Raw genomic sequence first — 17,028 nt, 5'->3', positions numbered from 1 at the left:
CTTCCTCCTTCACTAGGGCCAGCTGGAGACATTCACTCTGCCTTGTTGTCCCCCACCTTAATTGCTGACTTTCCCACTGACCCTAAGGGACACCAGAGCTTAGATTCTGTCCTCATGATGAAGGTCCCCTAAATAACTTCCTTCATACACATGGTAAATTCATGCTCTGTATACTGTTGGATCCAAGTCTGGGAGTCTTAGATGTCATCTATTCCAACTCTTCTTTCTTCCTCCCTCCTTCCTTCCTTCCTCCCCTCCTTTCTTCCTTCCTCCCTCCCTTCCTTCCCTCCCTTCCTTCCCTCCTTCCTTCCTTCCTTCCTCCCCTCCTTTGTTCCCTCCTTCCTTCCTTCCTTCCTCCCCTCCTTTGTTCCCTCCTTCCCTCCCTCCCTCCCTCTCCTTCTTTCTTCCCTCCTTCCTTCCTTCCTCCTCTCCTTCCCTCCCTCCTTCCTTCCTTCCTTCCTTTCTTCCCTCCTTCCTTCATTCCTCCCCTTCCTTCTCTCCTTCCTTCCTTCCTTATTTCCCTCCCTCCTTCCTTCCTCCCCTCCTTCCTCCCTCCCTCCCCTCCTTCATTCCCTCCTTCCCTCCCTCCCTCTCTTCTTTCCTTCCTTCCTTCCTTCCTTCCTTCCTTCCTCCCTCCCCTCCTTCATTCCCTCCTTCATTCCCTCCTTCCTTCCTCCCCTCCTTCCTTCCCTCCTTCCTTCCTTCCTTCCTTCCTTCCTCCCCTCCTTCCTTCCCTCCTTCCTTCCTCCCTCTCTTCTTTCCTCCCTCCCTCCCTTCCTCCAGAGGGGTCCAGGGACTTGTCTGAGGGGCACAGCCAACTCTGGCCACAGCCCTGTGCCTCAGCAACATTGTGAGTGGGCTCTCCCAACACCAACCGTGTGTGACTTCTTAGCCATTCCTAACCTGACAGGTCTTGTCAGTATTGAACACTATCATGGCTGAAGACTTCCTCCTCCAGGACAGGCCTGGGTTGAGCTCCCAAACAGCCATTTGAGGGCCTCAGAAGGGAGGCAGCTCATATGAGGCCTCTCTGAGCCCGCAGACCTGCCTCTTCAGAGGCTCCGTCCCTTGAGAACTCGGGTGCACTACAGTGTGGGTTCAGAGGAGGACTTGAGAGAAAGTGAGTTTGGCTGGGAGATAGATGCCTTTTGGCCAAGAGGCCTGAGCCCCCTCCCCCATCTGGAGCAGGGCCCCTTGGGACACATGTGTGCACACATACATGTGCTTGTCTTTCTTTCAGTTATCCAGTTTGGATTTGTCACCCTGTTCGTCGCCTCCTTCCCGCTGGCGCCTCTATTTGCTCTGCTGAACAACATCATAGAAATCCGCCTGGATGCCAAGAAGTTTGTCACCGAGCTCCGGAGACCCGTGGCCGTCAGGGCAAAGGATATAGGTAAGGAGGGCGGGCAAAGAAGGAGGCTGCATCGTTCCTTGGACTCACCCGTGGCAGGCTCTCATGTCCCCCTTGGCCCACTGGCTCAGAGAGTGGGGGTGGCAGCAGCCCTCGGGGCTGCTCTCTTTGCCCCCCTGACCCAGCCCCTTCCCAGGAGGTGCTGTTTCTCTCAGGATCTCTGGGGATGATCTGTGCCACTTCCTGGGGGATTCTGAGACCCCTCTGGCAGCGCCAAGGCCCCCAGTGCTCCAGAGGGAGGGCTGAGGGAGATGGAGCAGCCCCAAGCTCAGCAAGACCTGAGGGTGAGGCCTGCCCCAAAGGGCACAGGCCAGGCCACCCTGAGCAACTCCCTTAACATCTCAGCGCACCCGAGCATCCGAGAGCATGAGTGTAGGCCAGCCTTGGCAGAGGGCATTTCTCTACTGTCCATTTCTCCATGTCAATGAAGGGCCCGTGGACTGGGAGAGGAGAGGGCGGCTTTGAGGCAGTCAATGTGCGTGTTGGCATCTCAGCTCCCATCTCTCCAGAGGAAGCAAAGGAGCAGGGAGCGGGCACCCCACTAATGCCCCATGTCTTCTGAGGAGCTGGGGAAACACCTCGGGTGCTTTACCTGGAGAAGGTCTAGAAGATGGGGCGGGAAGGAAGCTGAAAATGCCTCCTAGTGATGGAGAGAAGCGAGATTGGCCCCCAAAGGGCAGCTGGAGCAAGGCGGACACGGATGAGAGGCAGAATTAGACTAAAGAGAAAGAACAACATTCTCCCTAGCCGAATGAGCCCCACTCGGAATGGGCAGCCTCAGGAGGGTCACGGAAGATCTGCCAGCAAAGACAGGATGCCAGGGTGGCCTTGATCGCCTCTGAGACAGACCCGGGCTTCTCAAGCTTCAGACGCATTCCTCGGGCTTCCCTGCCTCCCAAGGCGCTCCCTACCCCTACGGCTCTGTCCTGGACGCCCCCTTCTCTCCTCCGCACCGGGCCCCTTGGGGATCTCCTCTGCTCTCGGGCCTCACCTTGCATCTCTCTGTAGATGATTCTCTGATCTCCCTGCTGAGCCCCGTGTCACCCGCTGGATGTCCCACGAGCCCCTCAAACACACTGTGGCCAAATCAGAAGTGATTGTCTTTCCCCTAGAGCCACCCCTCTGTGCACAGCCTGCCCTGCTCCTTTGGGGGTCAGCATCCTTCTGAGGCTGCCTAGGACTCGACTGCCCAGCCCCAGGGTGCTCTTTGACCCCTCTGCCCCGAGTTTACTGCATAGGTCGGACCAGCTGCCAGTCCTGCCCCGTCTTCAGCTCCCACCATCCGGCCTCTGTCCCCTCGCTGCTCTGGGTCAGCCCCGTCCCCTTCCTCCAAGCTCTCCCAGGAGCTGAGGTCCAGGGGTTCCGTTCAACAGATTTCCTTTTCCGCTCCTTTTGTGTACATACACTGAGGCGGCACAAAGAATAACAGCCCACCCTGCCCACCTTGAGCTGCCTTCCTCCTGAGGGCCAAGGACACTGGGCAAGAGGGAATGTGACTGGGAAAAAGAGGAGAGGCAGCGGCACCCACTGGGAGAGGCTCTCTGGAGCTGCACCCAAGTCTGCCCTCCTCCAACTTGTACCCGTTGTGCCCTGCTCTGCAGGCAGAGAGCACCTCCTTCCCTCCCCGTTAACCCTCTGTCTCTGGGGCAGATGGTTCTTCGGGCTCATTTCTGGTTGTGCTTTCTTTTATCCTCTTTTGGGGGTCAAAAGACACCCCCAACACGCCGTTCTTCCCCGCCACGACCCCAGCAAAGATTCCTGCCATCCCCAACTAAGCCACCAGGAAAGCTGCATCCCATCCTACCTCCATCCCTCTGCACTGCAGGGCCCTTGCCCAGGTGGCTTCATGTGCCCACGTGGCCATTTCTTTGCCTGCCAAGTGAGAGGAGGGGTTGGCACCCTGGAGCCCAGAGCGCCCTTCCGGCCAGCCCTCGGTCTAGGCTCCTCCACGTGACCGCTTCCTCGCTTGGCTGACTCCCGGGGCTCAGCTGTCCCTCTCCCAACTCCCTGGTGCCCCTCTTCTTCCTTCGGCTCCTTTATGGACTCTGTGATCGTCCCCTCCCTGAGAAGAGAGCCCTCTGCATTCCCTCTGCCCAGGACCCTTGGTCAGTCCTCGAGCAGCCATCCTGGGCACCAGAGAGGCCGCCATTTCCCCACTGTCCACACTGGTCCCCGCCGGGGCAGCCGTGGGAGAAGATGCCAAAGGCCATGCCCCTGTGGGCCATGGGGCATCACCCTAAACGCAGCAGGAGGGGCTCTGGGACACTCGACTTGCCTGCCCTGATGGCTTGGATTGGGCTGGAAGCACCTGAGATGGAGCAACCTCAGGGGGCAGCTGGATCGATCCCCAGCTCTCTGTCAAAGCTGGGGCCCAGGGCTGCCGGCGGGGGCTCCTCCCGAGATGTTCCCAGGGGAAACCCAAAGGTGCCGCCCAAAGGAGCTCCTCCCCATAATTCGGGAGCCGTCCCATTTGGCCTGTGGCCTCCTGGCAGTACCTTCGATAGAGTGCTGGACTGGGAAACAAGACAAGTCAGAATCCTGCTTCAGATGCTTATGAGCTGTGTGGCCCTGGCCAAGTCATCTCACCCCATTCAGCCTCGGTTTCCTCATCTGTAAAATGGAGAGAGAGCTCCCAGCTTTACGGTGCGGATCAAGCATTTACCACAGGGGAAATGGAGGCAGCCCAGAGAATAAGACCAAGGACCTGCCCGAGGTCATAGCGGGTTTCAACATGCATCTAATGGAAGGATTAGCTTTTGATCCCTGTGACCCAGGGGGCAGATCCCAGAGCAGCGAGTGCAAGCTGTGAGGCAGATTTGGACATGAGGTCAAGCAAACCTTTTAAGTAAAGAGAGCTGACCCAAAGAAGAATGAATGAACTCCCTAGGAGGTAGAGAGCTTCTCATCCCTGGAGGTATCCAAGCAGGAACGGAAGGACCCCTCAGAGCTACTTCCTGAGAGTCCTTCTGTCCCCGTTGGGCCGGTTCCTCCCTCCACATCTCTGCTTCTACCATTACTTCCTCTCCACTTGTCCTGCTCTCCCCCACTCGCCACGGACCCTCTCCCCCAGGGACTGCAGTCCCCCGGCCTCTCCCTCCTTTGGCTTCCCACCCTGTGCTCCCCATCCAACCCAGAGCTGGGCTAGTCCTTCAGGGATGAGCCACGTGTCTGCGTTGGGCCCTCAGACAGCGCCACCTGGCAGCGATGAGCACCCCAGAGGCATAGAAAGGGCAGAGAGCATCCCTGAGGCGCCTCCTACAGGCAGAGCCCCCAAGTGATCCCAGCCGGGTCATCCCGGAGTCCGGAGGGGTCCCCAGGCATCGAGCCCGGCCCGCAGTGGAACCAGAAGCCACTGCCAGGGAGCTTTCCCTGATCTCCAGCCCAAGCGGCCACTCCACATCCCCTTTCGCTTCTGCTCCGAGCTGAGCCCAGGCCATAAAGGATGGAGGGGTCTGTCGGTGCCCACTGTGTGCAGGGTGCCCAGCGAGGCCCCCGGCTGCAACGGGAAAAGGAAAATGAGTCTCTGCCCTCAGACAGCTGTCTGGGCGCTGAGCTCGGGCACGCTGGGGAGGGGCGCACAGGCGCAGTCTGGGGGGGACGGGGAGAGCTTAAGCTGAGGCTGGAAGAAACCGAGGCGTTGTAAGAGGTGCAGGAAGGGAAGGAGAGCCCCCCGGACAGATGGACACACAGACACAAGTGGCCGGCCAGGGGGACTCAGCTGTTGCAGGTGCAACTCCTAAACAAGGTTGCAAGAGCCGGCTGGGGAAAGGTCCCGTACCCAGGAGGCCGTAGGGAGCCACGGCAACCTATGGAGCAGGGGAGTGACCCGGTCACTTTTAGCACGGGAAAACCTGAGCGGCTCAGACAGGGATGACGGAGCTGGGGAGGGCAGCTCCGAGCGAGGCGCCCACGGAGACCCAGAGGAGTGGGGAGGGCATCTCTCTTGGCTTCCTCAGAAGAAGCAGCTCGCTCAGCGCCGCCTCCTCCTCAGATGCTCCCAAGTCCAGCCTCTCCATCCTACCCTGGTCCTGGGAGCCTGAGCAGCTGGGAAGGAGCCCATGAATAAGTGCCGTGTTTACTCCCAGCCTGAATCATTCCTCCCGTGTTTACACATTCGGTGGCAGGAGTGGGAGTGGTTCACCCAGGCAGGCCAGCCGTGCTCCCGGGAAGCCCTCTCTGCCCCTGGCAGGCGGGGGCGCCCGGAATTCCGTCGGCGCTCCTTCCTGGCCAGCTTCCCCCGTGGCCGCCCGCCCTGCCCCGCCGCTCGGTGCTCCTGGTGCCAAGTGGCTCCCCAGGCAGAGCGGCCCATGGGGCATGCGAGCGCTCCTGGGGAACCCGGACCCTTGGCTCCGGGCCTCAACGGAGGCCAGCTGGACGGGGCTTCTGGTGGGAGACTTCTCTGAGCCAATTATCAGAGTAAACAAGGAAAGATTCAAAAGCACTTAACAGGGAACGGCGGCCTTCAGAAGCAGCCGCTTCCTTCCAAACAAAGATAAGCTCCTTAGCAGGGATGTCTGGGCATTCCGGCAGGTTCTCCCCGGGGGCCTCCGAAGGGCCGCGTCCCTGGCTGGGCCCACTGACCAGCTCTGGACAGAGAAAGTGGCCGAGACTCACTGCTCGCCCCTCCTCGGGGCTGTGTTTCCTCCTCAGGCATCTGGTACAATATTCTGCGGGGCATCGGGAAGCTGGCGGTCATCATCAACGTGAGTGCCTGCCGGGGCCCCTGTCCGAGAAGGGAGGGCCTGGGAATGGGGGGACAGTCCAGGCACCCTTCCCTCCTCGCCCCGTGCTTTCACTGCCTGCAGGGAGAGATGAGCTCCCGGGCCGTCAGACGCCTAAGCCGCCCGAGGATGTTGTTTCCCCTCCAAGGAACCTCGATGTAGAGCCGGGGGGGGGGGGGGGGGGGGGGGGCCTGGAGGCCTTCGTTCCGTAGATGTCTTGCCCAGGGTCACAAAGCCAATAATCATCTCAGGCAGGATTCTAACTCGGGTCCTCCAGACTCCAAAGAACCCTGCACCGGGCTGTGTCCACACTGCCAGGGCTGGGAGAGGTTAGGTTAAAGAGAAGCATGGCTCACTGTGGACCTTGCTTTTCCACAGCCCTCGGGCAAAGCCCCTGCAGTTCACCACCACTGATTTCCAAGGCCTGACAGTCCGATCCCTTCCTGTTCCAGAGAAGGAAAGGATCTGGCCCAGGTCCCCAAGGCTAGTCAGGCAGCGGCTGAGGCCCCCCCGAGCCCTCCTTGCTCTGAATGACGCTGCTGGCCTTCCCCAGGTTTCCTAGGGCACAGCACAAAGGGAAGAAAAGCGATGGGCCTGGGATGAGCGGAGCAGAGTTCAAATCCTCCCTCAGACGTGCATGTTTTTGACTTCTCTGTTCTCTGGCCCTTCCTTTCCTCAACTATAAAACGAGGAAGTGGGATGAGCCGTGCGGGGGTCCCTCCATGATCTTGGCCCTTTGGGGTGCCCCTCCTCTTTCCCAGACTCTGCTGTACTTGGTTTCCAGGCCCCTGATCATCCTTTGACAAGCCGGGATCTGCCCAGGCCTCCCTGCCCCTGGCTACCAGCCCATGCAGCCCCCTTTGTCCCACCTCCCCTGGGCCGCTTGCCTGGCTTCCTTCGGGATTTCACAGTTGTGGCCCTTTTCCTTCTTTCCCTCCTCGCTCCCTGCCAGGCTAGATCTCCTGCTTCCCCTCCTGCCAGACAGTGCTGGTGGCCTCCTATCTCCCAGCCTCACTGGAGGTTTATGGGCACTTTCCTTACATTGAAGTCATCAAAAGATGGCGGCCCCAGAGCCCTGAACACGAATCCACCCGGCCTCGCAGCCACTGCCCATTCAGCCTTCTTGACTGATTCCCAGGCCAGGAGGAGGCCTGACTGCTGGGAAATGGCCTTCGAGGCCTGTCCTTTGTCCAAGAAGGCCGGGGGCTGGTTCTCCAGTAGCCAAAGCCTCTCCATGGGTCAGTCACAGTCTGTGAGAGGCGCCTGATGTCCCCAGAGGCCAGGGAGGCCCCCAGCCATCGTTCTGACAACATCCACTGAGGCATTTTACCTAGAATAGACGGGCCCGGCTCCCTCCCTTTGGGCCCCTCAGGGCAGTTCTGGAGGTGGCGGCTGGTTCTGCCTCCAGACCAGGGTGGACCCGATATGTAGACAGGATCAACCTCCCTTCTTGCCAGGGTGAGGTTTGCAGAGCAGCCCAAGTCACAGGACCTACCACTTCCCCATGACCCTGGGCCTCGTTGGAAGGCCTCCAGTGTCCCCCAACACAAGAGCAAAGCCCCTGGCCACCATGGCTGCAAAGCTCCGTTGGACTGGCCTTATCCAATTCACCAGGGCTCTGATGGAGAGGCAGGACCATTCTGGTGGGGGAGGAAGGAAGGAAGGAAGGAAGGAAGGGAGGGAGGGAGGGAGGAAGGAAGGAAGGAAGGAAGGAAGGAAGGAAGGAAGGAAGGAAGGAAGGGAGGGAGGGAGGGAGGGAGGGAGGGAGGGAGGGAGGGGAGGGAGGGAGGGAGGAAGGAAGGAAGGAAGGAAGGAAGGAAGGAAGGAAGGAAGGAAGGAAGGGAGGGAGGGAGGGAGGGAGGGAGGGGAGGGAGGGAGGGAGGGAGGGAGGGAGGGAGGGAGGAAGGGAGGGAGGGAGGGAGAGAGGAGGCCTCAAGCAAAGAATAGTGCTTGGGAGTGGAGTTAGACAATGAGATCTCATATTGGGAGGGAAAGGGAAACAGGAGGGCCTCTGACTCCTGTGGCATTCCCCTCTCAGGCCTTCGTGATCTCCTTCACCTCCGACTTCATCCCGAGACTCGTGTACCTATATATGTACAGCTCCAATGGCACCATGCATGGCTTTGTGAACCACAACGCTCTCCTCCTTCAACGTCAGTGACTTCCAGCCAGGGACGGCTCCCAACGACCCCCAGGACCTGGGTTATGAGGTGCAGATTTGCAGGTACAGCTTTCTAGTCACCCCTTGAAAGTGAAAGGAGGAACATGAGTCGGATGCCACGGGCACTGTGGGCTAATGGGGTTGGGAGCAGTGGAGGGTGAGTGGGCAGGCAGGCGGGAGCCTCCTGTCTTCAGTTTCCCTCCCCCTGGGATCCCAGCTGATGAAGGCAGAGCTCTTAGGGCAAGGCAGCAGCAGCTGGACAGGTGGAGGTGGGCAGCAATGGCCATAGAGGGGCACAGCCAAGAGAGCGTCAGAAAAAAGTATGGCCAAGCAGTTAACTAGCAGGGGGCAAACGGGGCTGGCCCAGAGCACTGAAATCGGAGGAGGCAGCTTCCTCCCTGGAAGGATCCACTTCTTCCCCATGTAAAAAATGTTTGCGTTCTGACTTGGAGATCCAGACACCAGTTAGCTGATAAAGTCAGTTATCCAGAACATGACCTTTTCCTTGCATCAACATTATCTTCATCTTTTTTTTTTTAACCCCTTAGTTCTCTGGGCCTCAGATCTCCCATTTGTAAGATGAAGGCATTGGCCCAGGGGTGCTAAGACTCCTTCCATTTCTCTCTCTCTGTCTCTCTGTCTCTCTCTCTGTCTCTGTCTCTGTCTCTCTGTCTCTCTCTCATTTTCTCTCTCTCTTTCCTCTCTCTCTCTTTTCTCTCTCTCTCTCTTTCTCTCTCTCCCTCTCCTCCCCTTCTCTCTCTGTCTCTCTGTCTGTCTGTTTTTGTCTCTCTCTTTCCTCTCTTTCTCTCTCTTTCCTCTCTCTCTCTCTCGTTCTCCTCCCCTCCTCTCCGCCTCTCTCTCTCTCTCTCTCTGTTCTGTCTCTCTCTCTGTCTTTGTCTCTCTCTCTGTCTCTCTGTCTCTGTCTCTCTGTCTCTCTCTCTGTCTCTCTGTCTCTCTTTCTCTCTCTCTGTCTCTCTCTCCCTCTCTCTGTCTCTGTCTGTCTGTCTCTCTCGATTATGTTCCTGAAATTGAAGCCACTGGACCCTCAGAATAGCCAAGGCCTCTGGCTCAGTTCTCCCCATGTTCCTGCTGGACGAGCATTGGGTCACCCTTTGACAGTCTTGTGAAAGGCCTTGCCCAGCCGCCTCGGAGTCAGGCAGTCTCTCTCTCCCTCCTCTCCCCTTCAGTAACTCCATCCTTGCTGTCCTTGAGGCCTCTGGGGATGAGGGGGCAGCCCTGGTCTCCCTCCGCATCCTACTGGCCTGCTCTGAGGACACGTGGCCTTCTTCTCTTGGAATCCAGGGGTTCGCCTGTTGGGTGGATGAGGCAGGGAAGGGGCTCTCCCTCTACCAACAGGCCAGATAAAAGCCAGTGGAAGTGTCACGCAGGAGGACCAAGTGGAGAGATGGGATGGGCAGCCCAGCCTGTGTTATTGGCTATCCCTGGGCAAGACAGACCATGGCGTAGGAGCCTTGGGCACAGAGGAGTTGCCACCCTACGGGGTGAAGGGGTTTGAGCCCACAAGTCTCCCTTCCCAGGGGTGAAGTCACAAGTCCAGACCAAAAAGATATGAAAGAAGTCAAATTCAGTGGCGCAGAAGTGCTCCTTCTACTGGATCCCAGAGAAGCCAGGGCTCACCCATCATGCCATCCTGGCAAGGAAGAGGTGCCCCTCTCAAAAGCACTTTGGGGCACTTTTCCTGGAATCCCAGAGAAGAAAGAGAGGGTCAGTGAAGCCTAGATTTAGGACTCAGAGTCCCTGCAGTCCATGCTTGCCCCATTTTCAAGTGGGGGAAAATGAAGCCAGAGAAGCCAAGGACTTGTCCAAGGTCCCCAGGAAGGAGGCGGCACCAGGTCATCTCCTTCCCAATCCCACCTAGAACAAGACGCCCCCCCTCCCGTCAAAGAGCCCCATCAACCTCAGGGGCTTCGTCCCCATTAGCACTCTGGGGCCCTGTTTGGATGTCAGGAGAAATGCCCATCCTAGTCAGCCTCCAGCAGCGGGGCGGCCTGGGATCCGAGTGATGGGATGAGCAGGGCTCGGCCCCCCCAAGCCCTCCGCTGCACTTCTCGTTCAACGGACTTTTTTCTTAAACCCAACACAGATGCCTCCAGTGCCCAGTGAGAGCCAGGGAGGAAATGCATCCTTAGAACCCTGGAGGCTCAGGAAGCCTTCCCGCCTCCATGGAGAGCCCCTCCCTGTTAGCACTGGGCCCCCACCCCAGCCAGCCTCTGCCCAGACCCCATTCAGCCCCCTCCTCCCTGAGGGGCCAGGCCAGCACCCATAGGCCCCTCTAGGCGGCCCCAGGAGTACTTTCTCTTTGTGCTGGCGGCAGCGCTTGTCAGAGCATGGAGGAAACGGCTGCTGAGGGTGGTCATGACCTTTTGGGGAGGAAATCCATGAAAACTCCTATTTTCGTTGACTGCCTGGCTTCCGGGGCCTCGTGGGATGCAGGCTGGGAGAGCCCGTGGCTGCCCACACCTTCGTGGCCTGCCGCCTGCTTTCCCAGACCACGACAGCCTCTTCCTCGCGGGTCGGTGCCAGGCTGGCCTCGGGTCGCTTTGGCTGCTCCCGAGAGGACGGCCCCGCGGTCTGGAGGGGGCAGCGGCATCGGGGCATCAGCCTCTGCGAAGCTTCCTGGAATCAAGGAGGGGGCTGGGGAATCCACCTAGTGGCAGGGAAGCGGGCAAGGGCGGCACACTGGGGTAGAAATCAGGCCCGTCGACTCTGCCGCCTGATCGACACCATCTGTGCCAGCCCCCGGCGGCATGTTCCCAGGTCTGCTGTGGGATTCCCCGGGCAGGAAGAGAGCGTGTACCTGGTGGCCCAAGCATGAGCTCTTTGCCTTCGCCCAACCAGATGGGCTGGTTCCGGTGGCCCTTCCCTTCCTTTCCCGAGGGAACTCCCAGGAAAGAACTCGCCTCCTCCTTGGAACCTGCCCTACTTGGAACCCAGCTTTGCAGACGCAGCCCTTCCATGAGCCTGACTCTGGGAAACTGAGGCAGGAGCCGTCGAAAGAGGCCTGAATCGAGTTTCTGGCTCTTAGACAGTCCACAGGCCAGCCTTGACCTCAGTTTCCCCATCTGTAAGATGCAGGGCAAAGACGTGGCCTCCTCCCTCTCCCCATTTGTCCCCCCTCTCCCCATGCCTTTTTTCTTCATGAAAGCAGCCCTGGCCATCACTGGCACTTAATCAATGCGGGGTGACTAGTGGGAGCCCAGAGCGGAGCCCACGGGCAGCCTCTAATGCCATTCTGCTGAGCCAGGCTAGGCCCCAGCACCTCCTCCGGGGCTCAGCCTGTCGGCAAGCCCATTGGAGCCCGAGTCCCTCAACCCTTTCATCTGTAAAATGGGCTGGAGATGGCAATGGCAAAGCACGCCACTATCTGCCAAGAAGCCACCCCAGATCACTTCCTCAGTGGGAGAGTCTCCCGTGGCCAGCCGGCCTCTCTTGCAATTAGAGGGTGGCCCAGCACGCCGTCGGTGCTTAATAAATGCCCAATCAAGGAATGAACACAGCAGGCAACCCGAGATCCTGTCGAGAGCCTGACTGGCTTCCATGCTTGTGCCTTCAGGTATAAAGACTACCGAGAGCCTCCGTGGTCAGAGAACAAGTACGAGATCTCCAAGGACTTCTGGGCCGTCCTGGCCGCCCGGCTCGCCTTCGTGATCGTCTTCCAGGTAAGCTGGGCTCTGAGCTCTAAAGGGTCAGACGTTGCCCGGACCGCGGCATCGAAGCGTCGTAGGGAAGGGTCAGTCCCATCCTCCACCCCTGAACGGGACTCCCTTGGCTTGGCTTGAAGGCCTTCGGTGACGGGGAGCTCACCCCCTCTTGTGGCAGTCAGTTCCACTTTAGGACAAGCCTCGTTTGGGGGGAGGTTTTTCTGAGGTCGGACCCACGTCTGACTCTTCCTGGCCTCCCTCCCGGAGCCAGCATGCTTGTCCCAGGGGCTCCTGATGAGGGCAGCTCCCATCTGTTTCCACGTGGCGGCCGCCATCCACACCCCTGACGTCCGAGCCTTCCCCTCTGTGGGCTTCCTCGTCCCTGGTCGGCCCAACGACGCTGGCGGCAACGCCGACGCCAATGCAGCCTGAAGAGCATCTTCTAGGGTCTCACATGGTCCTCGCAGCATTTTACCCATGAGAAGCCTGAGGAAAGCGCACGTGTGGCGCGGTCCTCGGGAGGTGGCGGGAGCTGGTCCTCGCCACGGCGTGCCCGAGGCATCTCCGACAAGATCGCCGAGCCTGGGCTCGCCTCTTCTCTAAAAATGCCTGCTGCTCCCCGCTGCTCCCCGCTCCGTCCTTGGCCCCAGGGCCGCTCATTGGGGAGGGGGGCACCCACAATGCAGCCAGTTCTCACCGTGCACCCCTGGGAGGCTGCCACCCGCATCCAGACAGAACGGGGTGCTGCCGCGCCAATGGAGGACTGCAGGCAAGCGCTGGCTGTAGAGTCAGGACAGTCAGCTCGGAGAGCGAGGCCAAAGGGGAGGGCACAGAATGGGGGAACAAGGTTGTAGAAGGAGATCATGGAGAAGGAAGGAACTAGGACGGACGGACCACAGGGGTCTGCCAGGATGGGGGGCATCCAGGGACACACAAAGAGCCGCCATCCAGCCCCACGTCCTGGAGCCTTCTTGAGAGTCCATGAATGTGGTGTGTCCCCCATCGCAATGGAACGTCTGGGGCAGTGAGGTGTCTCAGAGGACAGAGAGCCAGGCCTGGGTTCAAATCTGACATCACACTTCCCAGTTGTGTGACCCTGGGCAAGTCCCTTCACCCCAGGACTCCAACCCTTACTGCCTGAGAACCAGTAATAAGTGTGGATTCTGAGATGGAAGGTAAAGGTCTAAGAGAGAGAAAGAAGAAAGCTCTGGGGCAGCTGGATGGAGATCCAGGCCTCAAGATGGGAAGGCCTGGGTTCGAATGTAGCTTCCCACGCTTCCTCGTGACCCTGGTGAAGGCGCTGGACCCCAGTTGCTGGCTCTTACCATTCTTCTGCTTGGACGGATACTCCATAGATACTAGATTCTAAGACAGAAGATAGGCGGAGAGACAGACAGACAGACAGACACACACACACACACACACACACACACACACACACACACACACACAGCTCTTTGAGGTCAGGAATTTTCTCCCTTTTGGATTCATATCCCTAGAGCTTAGCCCACTGCTTGCTTGGTACATAGTAAGCCCCAAACCACTGCTTTTCCTTTCATTTATTCCAGAATGGAAAGAGGTCAGGGATTGACAGATTCCAGCATTATCTGTGCCCAGGTGGCAGTTGAAACGACATCAGCCAGTGAGCTCCCCCAAGGAAGGAGGGTACAAATGACAGGAGATGCTGGCAGTTAAATAGCCTGGGCAAAGGGGACAGAGAAAGAATCCTCAGAGCCAAGGGTTCGAGGAGTTTTGATGAAATACCAGCAAAGAGTGAGGCTCTCAAAAGAGATAACCAGGGTGGTGTAAAGATAATTTTAGGGTTGTGACTTAAAATCTAAATTAATTCGTCGCCAGGGGAAAATCCCAAATAAAATACCCAAGTCAGTCTGGAAATTTATGGTAATTTAAATTAATATAGAGGGAAGGATTTAAGGAGAAAGAGAGAAGAGGATATAGGAGTTCTCTGCCTGACCTGTGCCAGGAGGAGTTCAAGATCTCCACCGCTAAGTCTCTGAAGGAGATTAGAGGCTTCTAAGAGGATAAGTTTGGAAAGTAAAGGAGGGAAAAGTCAGCCAGAAACTCACCACCAAACCAGACAATAGCTGTAGCCACGCCAAGATGTCAAAAGGCCCGGCACGTTGCCACCAGCCAACTCTCCTCCGCCAAAAGGTACCGGAGAGAAGAAGTGAGGCGAAATATATAGACCTTTTACTCTTGTGTCCCCTCCTCAATTTTCACGTCTACCAATCACATCAGAGGCTTTTCTCCAGGACTGCCCATTCTTTAGTTCTCATCTTCTTTGATTAGATTATATCTTTAGAGTTACTTCACACTTCTTTGTTAAGTTCACCTTTTGTGAGTTACTTAACCTTTTAGTAATTAATTTACCCTTTATAGGTACTTAACACCTTTTTGTATTGAGATCTAAAAATAGGCTTAGCTTAAAGTTCTAGCTTCACTATAAGGTGAGAACTAAGTACCTTCATTGTTCAATCAGGAGATTACAACTTTATCTTCCCCATAAAGTAAGATCTAAGTAGGGTGGAGTGATTGAAAGTTCACAGCGGAGACCCGTGGGGACGGGGCTCCATCTCCTCCGCGTCTCAGCCTCTCGCCATAGCGTCCCAGGAGAAAACTGAAGACAACAGAGCAAAGGCTCACCTTTGTGGTGCTGCAGCCTGGATGCCGTCTCTCTCCAGCAGGACGTTGGGAGGCGGACGGACCAGCTGCTCGTCTCTTTGCTTAGTAAGCTGGAAGAAAGCAGGACCCAAGCCCAGGCCAGATCCTTTTCTTTTCCTGCCCCATCAGCGTGTTGAGGCCCAGAGCTGGGCCCCCGCGCTGACCTCTGGACCAGCGTCCAGCCCCAAACTCCCGCTGTGACGTTCTGAATGTCTGCGTGGAAGCTGGGGGTCACAAGAGTCAGCAGAGGGGCTCCTTGTGCCCATGGGTGCCGGATGCCTCGGCTGGACTTCCTCAGCCTCCGACTTCTACTGGAGGCTCCATGTGGGGTTCACTCGGGGCCCCAGGGCATTTCAGGCTTCTCCCTGCAGCACCCAGGACAGAGCCCCAGAGGCCTCCCCACAGGACGCCGCGCGCTCCACCAGCTCCCTTCCCCCGTCCAGATCCAGAATGCGCCTCCTCCGTGGCCCAAAGGGGCTCCGGAACCCCCCGAGAGGAGCCTCAAAGAGGGGCCCCGGGTGCGGAGGTGGTCAGCGTCGGATCCGCGGCTGCGACCCCCTCCCCCTCCTCCCAGGGGAAGCCTGCTGGGGAATTCCTGAGTCACATGTTGAGCGGCGCAAACAAGCAGGAGCCGTTTCTCTTGGGAAAGCCTCCTGGGGGTGACTTTCTGCTCACTTATCCGCCTCCTTCAGTGGCTCCCAGGGCTGGGGTTGAGGGGCTCCCCAGGAGCCCAGCCGGGGCCTGAGCCTAAGGGTGACCCGGCAAGCGAGGAGCGTCTGGGCCGGCTCTGCCCCAGGCCTCCCTCCCTCCCCGGCCCCTGCAGAGAGACGAGCCATTCTCCCGGTAACAGGCAGAGAATGATGCGTGTCGAGCCACCCTCCAGACCCTGGTGCTTCCGGTGTGGCTCTTTTCTTTCCTTTTCTTATTTGAACCCTCCCCTGCTGCCTCAGAATCAATGCCGGGCATCGGTTCCAAGGCAGAAGAGTGGTCAGGGCCAGGCCAGGGGTGAAGGGACTTGGCCAGGGTCACCCAGCTGGGAGGTGTCTGAGAGGGTCACCCTCGAACCCAGGACACTTCCGGTCTCCGGGCCTGGTTCTCGATCCAGAGCCGCCGAGCTGCTCTTTTCTTCACTCGCCCTATGATTTGCTTCAGGATGGACGCCACACAGACATGAGCGTGAATTCTGCCCAGGCTGGTTCCCTTCCCATCCTTCCTCCTTGGGGGGCGCAGCCACAGCCCAAAGTGCTGATGCTCCTCCCACCCTTCCTCTCTCTCTTCCCCAGAACCTGGTCATGTTCATGAGCGACTTCGTCGACTGGATCATCCCGGACATTCCCAAAGACATCAGCCAGCAGATCCACAAGGAGAAGGTGCTCCTGGTGGACCTCTTCATGAAGGAGGAGCAGGGCAAGCAGCACATGCTGGAGACCCTGAAGGAGAAAGAGAGCCTGCAGAGCGGCGACGGCTGCAACAACCACAGCCCCCCCTTCGCCAGGACCCAGCGAGGCACCACGGCCTCCGGGCGCTCCTACCACGTCGCCATCTAGCAGGAGGAAACGCCGGGCTTCCGGAGCCCTCCCTCGGGCATGCCGGGGAGAGCCACTCTGCCTGGGACCCAGGCTCTCATTTGAGGACAGCCTGGCACCGGGTCCACAGAGGGCTGAAGCCTGGTGCTGCCGGTACTGGGAGAAATTCTCTTGTAGAAATGGAGGACCACGTCCTGATGGGACCCCCCCCTCTTCTTTTTGCACAAACTGTAATGCAGGGAACACTCTCTCTCTCTCTGTTCCTCCCTCCTTCCCTCTCTCCCCCTCCGTCTCTCTCTGTCTCCCTCTCTGTCTCTCTCTCTCTCTCTCACTCACTTGCTCACTCTCTCTCTGTCTCCCTCTGTCTCCCTCCCTCTCTCTCTGTCTCCCTCTCTGTCTCTGTCTCTGTCTCTGTCTCTGCCTCTCTCTCTCCCTCTCTCTCTCTCTCTCTCTCTCTCTCTCTCTCTCTGTGTCTCTCTCTGTCTCTCTCTCTCTCTGTCTCTCTCTCTCTCTCTCTCTCTTTCTCTCTCCTTCCCTTCTTCCCTCCCTCCCTCCCTCCCTCTCTCTGTCTCTCTCAATCAGAAAAAGGGATGATGCCGCCCTTGGGGTCAGTGTAGGCATTTCCTAGCAACAGTTTCCTGCAGACTCTGGTCTCCTTTCTGCTGCAAGATGTGCGAGTCTCCAGAAGAAAAAACCTTTTTAACCTTTCTGATGCCTTAATGCGTAGACAAAGTGGTTGTCCTAGACGGTGGGCCTGAGCTCCTCGCAGCAGAGGGGCCGCCGGACCACAAGCTGAGTTTAGAGGCGACTTTCCAAAAGAAGCTCCCAGAGCAGAGGACGGGAATCCATTTCGACCCAACACCGT

The 17,028-nt window shown here is 58.2% G+C and overlaps 1 protein-coding gene across 1 annotated transcript in view; it reads left to right on the top strand.

The window, feature by feature from the left end:
* ANO1 (anoctamin 1) overlaps nt 1–17,028 on the top strand; it is a 158,701-nt gene that overhangs the window by 140,470 nt on the left and 1,203 nt on the right. The window contains 6 exon segments of the mRNA XM_056801174.1: nt 1,241–1,393; nt 6,062–6,114; nt 8,171–8,266; nt 8,268–8,356; nt 11,868–11,973; nt 15,921–17,028. The exon segment at nt 15,921–17,028 is cut by the window's right edge and continues 1,203 nt beyond it. Of these exon segments, the coding sequence (XP_056657152.1) occupies nt 1,241–1,393; nt 6,062–6,114; nt 8,171–8,266; nt 8,268–8,356; nt 11,868–11,973; nt 15,921–16,184 (761 nt within the window). The 3' untranslated portion in view covers nt 16,185–17,028.

The sequence above is a fragment of the Monodelphis domestica genome, chromosome 6, assembly GCF_027887165.1.
Source record: "Monodelphis domestica isolate mMonDom1 chromosome 6, mMonDom1.pri, whole genome shotgun sequence".
In the NCBI taxonomy this organism is placed as follows: Eukaryota; Metazoa; Chordata; class Mammalia; order Didelphimorphia; family Didelphidae; genus Monodelphis; species Monodelphis domestica.
This window is presented reverse-complemented; position numbering and strand designations above follow the sequence as displayed.